This window comes from Henckelia pumila, chromosome 1, assembly GCF_033568475.1.
Source record: "Henckelia pumila isolate YLH828 chromosome 1, ASM3356847v2, whole genome shotgun sequence".
NCBI lineage: Eukaryota > Viridiplantae > Streptophyta > Magnoliopsida > Lamiales > Gesneriaceae > Henckelia > Henckelia pumila.
Window position 1 is genome coordinate 122,977,502 of NC_133120.1, and position 7,046 is coordinate 122,984,547.

The window sequence follows — 7,046 nt, forward strand, 5'->3', positions numbered from 1 at the left end:
GTTGTTGTGTAATAATGGCTCTTGCTAGGTAACAAAATGGAGAGTTATGGTTGTTGTAAAATTTAAAATATTTAAGTTATATTGTGATCATCAGCTATATTTTTTATATATAAAGCGAGTAAGCGACGAGTGTTCAGTTTTACAGATATAATAATAGAAAGGAAGGGTTATTTTTACTCTAAATAAAATAGGATTTATTTAAATAAATAACACTACAGTTCATGACATCATTTGTCTTCGTTAAGTGATGAAATTGCTTCTAAATGATTTTTCGTATATTATAATTTTTTGGTAGGCCCTTAAAAAATTCATGAATGCTATGATTTTCATGTGAATTTCTATTACAGTATCATATTTTACCATGTTTATCATATAAACTAACGAAACTAATAGAAAATCTTCTCTTATAATGAAACCTGATTTCTATGATGCCGTGTAGGAGCCATATTTTGCATATTTAGAGAGATTTAATAATTCTATAATTTTACCTGAATCGAGTATTTTGGTTTACTTTGACATTTCGCTCTGTCAAATTAAATTAGAAATATTTTATTATTGAATTTGAAAGTCGATTTAAATAATTAAATTGTACTAATGCAAGAATGAAAAATAATACTAATCATGGTTCATAACAACAAAATACTATTATTAATTAAAAAACATCACACTTAGAAAATTGTCCTTACAAAACCCATGTTTAAGAATAAACGTGCACGTTCGGATTATCTTTATGACATATTGTCTTTAGACTTAATTGTTGCATCGACTTTTTCTAATACAAGTATATTTTACATACAAAACTGTGTGCTAGCTCGATCAAGTTTCTAAATATTATTAATCTTGACAATAATGAGTCATTATAGTCCAGATAAGAAATGATGGTACCAAGTTGAGAATATTAGATTTGATGCATGAAGAGATCACTACTTACCCACAGCTGGCAGAGCAGATATTATGCATGCTCATGTTATACACTTGCACTTCGGACAAGCAGCAATTTTGTATGTGATATCTTGGGACTCTACTGTATGATATTGTCACTCAATTTTATTAGTACGAACAAAAATTTTATCAATGAAGTTAATTAATAATTTGGGTATAATTATAATTTTAAATGAGATAAAATATTTCACTAAATCAATTATAAGTTAAGTTAATATTAGAGTTTCAACTTTAATTAATAAGATAGGAGTCAAAGATAGAATAGAGTTCTGGTATATTTTTTTGAATTTCCAGACCACCCTCTTTTATGAAAAATTAAATTTAAGTAAAAAAAAATCTAAAAAACTTATTAAAAAGTAAAAAATTTTAATTTTTCAATTTCAATTTAATCACTCATGTTATTACGATGAAAAGACACATAATCAACACCTTGTCCAACATGGCTTTTTATATCATGTCTCCTTGTCTAAAAGCTCAACAACTTTAACCAACGCCAAAACAAACATATAGTCTACATTCAACCGCCAAAACAAACATATAGTCATGACCTTAAATTAAAATTTTAAATAATACGCACATATGCGTACATACATTATACATATATACAATACAGAATAGTTTGTAAGATGATAAAAACAGTGGTAAATAAATAGACAAAGAGCAAAAACATGTAAGGATCACATTCAAGCTTATATGTATATATGATATTTACAACATAGATGATGTCCTCTCAGAGATTAAAGTTTCTACAAATTATTTATCTAACAAAGTTTTGATGAGCGAAATCAAGAAAAGTTGACTCTAAAAAAAACGGGAGGAGGGAAAACCAACTCCAGAGTCGCCTTTCTCGCAGCGACGTCCTTGGAGGAATATTTACACCATTGCTTTCACTGTGTCCTAAACTCACATTCAAACCGTAATAACGCTTCTATATGGAAGTTGGTCTCTTACTCTCAAAACCGGCAAGAAGAACCAAGCCTCTGTCGTTGATGCTGATAAAGGGTGACAGACTTCTTCTGGGCAAATGCAGGGTGAAGTAACTCCTGAAATTTCTCAAAGAACAGTCCCCATTCTTCATCAGTCATGTCTGCTAGCTTCACAAAATTCACGCTTGCTGGAAGCTGTTCGTTCGCGCTTCTGTGGCTAGATGATGAACTCAGAGAATAGCTGTAATCAAGCTTTGATCCTGGGAATTTTTGAAACTTCTGGTTCTTATTGACCAAGTTAATATTTTTCAGGGACATGGACAGCTTTGAAATACATGGATTCTTGGATACGTGTGGAGCATTGATGAAACTCTGCTCCTCATCTTCTCCTTCATTTTCCTCCTCGATACTTTCTTCCAGCTTAGAAAGTGGAGTACGTAAATTAAAACTACCAAATCCAATATGGAATGGGTTTCCTGCCACAAAGTTTTCAGAACCCAATTTCGGGGTGAACTCATGTCCATCATCTTCACAATCTATGTCAAATTGAAACTCGTCAAAATCTGTTTTATCTTTGGAAGATAACAACTCCTCGGTAATAAGCCTTCTAGCCTCAATGCATATAACCTCAAGCTCACTAGGTTCCTCCTCACTGCTTCGAAACTCCCTACTCATCATCTCTCCTATCTCGGCAAGACAGAGCCCATAAGCAGCAGCTTCCTTGAGAAAAATTGTACAAAGGAACAAGACCCGCAAACAAGCTTCTCGAATCATAGGGAGTTCGTTCCGAAGCATCTCTGAGTCACGAACAGGGTCAAGATCTTTTATGTACTCAAGTTCATCATCAGAGAATGGGATTGATGCCTGAGGCCAATGAATCCACTCGAAATACGGATCTTCCAAACTCTCGGGCAAACTGAGGCCATGATCAATGGGGATCAATTCCACTTGACCAAATCTTCCATCGCCATCAAGCTTCCTAACTAACAGATTACCTGCGTGCCTATCTGTGTTGAGAATCCTAATGTCTAAAATGCCAATGCGATGAACAGCAGAAACTGGGAAACTTGAGGTTCCATGGTCACTAGCATCATAATCATGCGGAATGAACTGTTGGAAGGATGCAATCTTGCTGAAAAGATTCTTGTTCCGAGGCCTGTTTCCATTCACACCATCATTCACGTTGAAGATGGAGTGAGTTATCTTGACCAGGGCCGTGGGTGGAACATTAGCAAAATGATCGTAATCGAGAAGATAAGCAGCCACTTCTCTGAATCCTGTTTCCCCAACCCTAACAGACCGCTTTAAGCCAGGTTGACCTAGAGCTTTGCCAACAAAACCTTTTGGATTGTTAGGTGCAAATGGTTCTTCGTCTGTGGGCTTGACAATGGCAACACTCTCACCTCTGATGTTTCTGAAATAATAAGCTCCTCCAAGCCCACTACGAACAGGGACTGGATCAACTCCATTGTTGATTGCCTTGATGATTTTCTTAACGAGTTGTTTTGTCTCGGCAAAACGCATTGAGTTCCCCAATATCTCTATTGGCCCACTCTGATCTCTTTGTTGGACGTCTGCACCAGTGGGTGACAAACATGGAGTTGAAGAGCTTCGGTGGAGTAAATTCCTTGTCAAGAGGAGAGGGGAATCATTTCGAACGGCACTGAGATCATTCTTCAGCACCTTATCGCCAAAAGTCAAGGAACTTTCCTCAATTGGAAAATTTATGGCCACTTGTAACCTCCTCTTCAGTGTATGAGCATTGTCGCTCCGGTCCAACTCCATACCTAGCACACAACCTGTTTCGATCTGCACAAAAACACGTCTCTTCCCGCTTGGTTTGCCTTCCATCCTGTTGGATCCGTTATAATCCCCACTACCAAGTGGATTCGTGAAAAAAGCCACAGCCATCTGAGTCTGAACAGGGCTATCCAAATTGCGAGACATGAAAGGACGAGAAAGAGTAAACTGGTTCTTATCAAAGCCGGTAACCAAGATGTTGACAGGGAGAGCTCTCCCCTCGTTCAATGGTATCGAGAAATTAAAAATTCAACCAGAAAGAATTTCACATCTAATAAAAGATCATTGATCCATCGCCACTCGCCAAATCTGAACTGTCACCTTTTTTTACAAATTCTGCAACCAGAACTACTACACACGGTATCGCTATATTAAAAGATCGAACTGAGACAAAGATTTACACAATCACTCCATACGCAGAGCCACGTGACAATTCCAACCAAACCTTTGACCACAATCTGGAATGGAGTGAGAAGAAAATCAGATCGACTAAAAAAATCCAAAGAAAAACGCACTTAAAAAAAGAAAGAAAAAAAGCTCCATCAATCATTCAAGATTTCTTGCAAACAGCTGATTCGCCGAAACCTGAGGTTAATTCCAGAAAAAATCCCACAAGAACAACAAAATCTAAACATTGATTACATAGATTTATTGAATTACCTTTTCAAAGAAACTCAACACCGAACACATTATTGAGCAAGGAAACACCAACTGCTCAACTTTTTCACAACACGTGAAAAATAAAATGCTAGGCAACAATACAAATCCCTTTCAACAAAAACCGCAAATCAGCTGATCCTCGCAATATACACGAAATCGACTGATTAACAAAAATGGATCAACCTCACACTCCGCACATCACTCATTGTCATCAAATATACTCGTTTCACTCACATCTTAACAACAACGCAAAACTCCATAACATCAAGAAACTTGCCGAGACAGAACAAAATGCTCGCCATTACACAACAATTTTTTATTAAAAAAAAAAAGAAAAGAAAAACACAAAATATATCGAGAAATGGGGAAATCAACTCACCGGAACAACAGATCTGAAGAATTATTGCGATTGTTTCCCAGTTATCCCGCACACCGGAGAAGGCCGTACGTAGAGACACAATGCAGGGGAATCCGAACAACCGACGGTCGGATGTGAAGCGACCAGAAGGTTCAACGGCTAGGATCAAAGCAAGCAGAAACCCTGTCTCGCTCCGTGCTTCCTCCCTCTTCTCTCTCTCTCTCTCTCTCTCTCTATTAACACCTGAACTTATCTGCCTAAGCCTTATGCATTTATAAATAAGGCCTTTTTTCCCTTTATCCATTTACCCTTTTGCCACTATTTGCATGACACGTATCTTTGAAATTGCCTAAATAGCCTTTTCCCAAAAAATAATCACGTTATTAACAAAGTGATTTGTGATTTAATATTATAAAAAATTATATTATGTTATTAAATTAAATAAATTGGACTGTTTAAGGGATGGAATACTATACCACGTCATTTGTTCATATTTTATATTTTTGTTATTTTTAACGCTAAATTTTTTATTATAATTTTTAAAGTTAGAGGTGATATGATAATTCAAAATTTTTAAAAACGTTGAATAAAAGAAAAAAAATATTTTGGTAATTGTTTTTAGAGTATATTTTAGTAATTTTAAAAGTAAGTGAAAAATGGATTTTTATTGTATTAAAAATATTTATAATTTGATTGAGATATTTTAGTATTCTAAAGTTATATTATGATATTAGTTTATTTAATTTAGGCCCTCAATCATAAGTTAATTATAAATAATAATGAATGTAGATATATTTGTGTGTGTATGCAATTATAATAGTTAGATGAATTATATAAAAACCAATAAAAAAATCTTATAAATTATTTTTTCCAAAAAAAAAAAAGGAAAATGATTATTTTGTCGTCTTTAGCATTTTATTTGATTTCGGAAATTCTCTTAAATTCTTTGCCGGATAACTTAGGTATATTTTAAAGGATAATGCTAAAGATACCACCAATATATCGAACGATATTTACAACAATTATATCATGATATTTTACTATTATATCGTGAGATTTTATATTCAATGTATCATGAAATTTGATAAATAAATTTTTTGTACATGGTGTAAGATTTGTTGTACAAATTTCGTTGTACCTGTAGGATTGCTCTATTTTGAATCGGTATGATCTCTTATAAAACGGACTCACGGATATATTTATTCGTATGACGATTTGATCCAATCTATATCTATAGTGAAAATTAATATTTTTTTGGTATAAAAAATAATAATTTTTTATTGATCGAATCAATTCAAAAATATGTCTCACAGAATTGATTTGTGATACCGTCTTATAATGATTTTGAATTTATTATTATTAAATCTGATGAAAAATTCCTTAAATCATTCTAACTGATGAATAATTTTAATTTTACTGTTTCAAAAAAAAAATTAAATTTTAAATTACTAGTATCCATATTTGACCATATTTTTTGTTATACAAATATTTCTTTAACTTTCTTATGAACAAAAATAAATAAATCTTACTTGTAAAATCATTAAAAAATATGTGTTAACAAAAATTCATATGGTATCGTCTCATGGTTAAATAGTGTTTAACAAATTTCTTATTCGGCTATATCCCTGAAAAAATATTATTTTATATGTTAAGTATTACTTTTCACTCCACATATGTAACACCCCACTGTATCAAGACGGGTCTTTTCAGCGTGCTTATGTCCTCACTCACACGCACCCTGAAAAACTTCCCAGGGGGTCACCCAGCCTATAATTGCCCCAAGTCAAGCACGCTTAACTTTGGAGTTCTTATGTGATGAGCTTCCGAAAAGAATTGCCCCAAGTCAAGCACGCTTAACTTTGGAGTTCTTATGTGATGAGCTTCCGAAAAGAAGATGCACCTTCTTGATATGAATAGTACATATGAAATCTTTTAAGCCCTCCTCAACCATGTAGTCTCATACCTACACAGTCTCAGAATCCCTCTCATTCCGGCACGGGATCGGTTCATTCATGTCTCCCTCCGCCTAGAAGCCTACCAGGAGCCGCTCATTGTCCGTGCAACCTCTTGGCACCGGCGATCACTCCCTGCCTCTTCAGCCCCGGGCGTCACATGCCCACCAGCTTCCGCTTGGTTCGTCCCCGAACCATACCGTACTAAGAGAGGTCGGCTCTGATACCATTTGTAACGCCCCACTGTATCAAGACGGGTTTTTTCAGCGTTCTTATGTCCTCACTCACACGCACCCTGGAAAACTTTCCAGGGGGTCACCCATCCTATAATTGCCCCAAGTCAAGCACGCTTAACTTTGGAGTTCTTATGTGATGAGCTTCCGAAAAAAAAATGCACCTTCTTGATAT

General features: G+C 35.0%; 1 protein-coding gene across 1 annotated transcript; it reads right to left on the reverse strand.

The window, feature by feature from the left end:
* Positions 1-1,598: 1,598 nt before the first annotated feature.
* Positions 1,599-4,929, reverse strand: LOC140886223 (phosphatidylinositol 4-kinase gamma 5-like). The gene is made up of 2 exons (XM_073292732.1): positions 4,708-4,929; positions 1,599-4,126 (listed from the first exon to the last, which is right to left on the reverse strand). The coding sequence occupies exon 2, from the start codon at positions 3,813-3,815 to the stop codon at positions 1,896-1,898; it is 1,920 nt and encodes a 639-aa protein (XP_073148833.1). The 5' UTR covers positions 3,816-4,126; positions 4,708-4,929; the 3' UTR covers positions 1,599-1,895.
* Positions 4,930-7,046: the final 2,117 nt, after the last annotated feature.

Bases quoted from the DNA above. Each gene is read 5' to 3' on its own strand.
- LOC140886223 (XM_073292732.1), bottom strand. From the start codon at position 3,815: ATGTCTCGCAATTTGGATAGCCCTGTTCAGACTCAGATGGCTGTGGCT.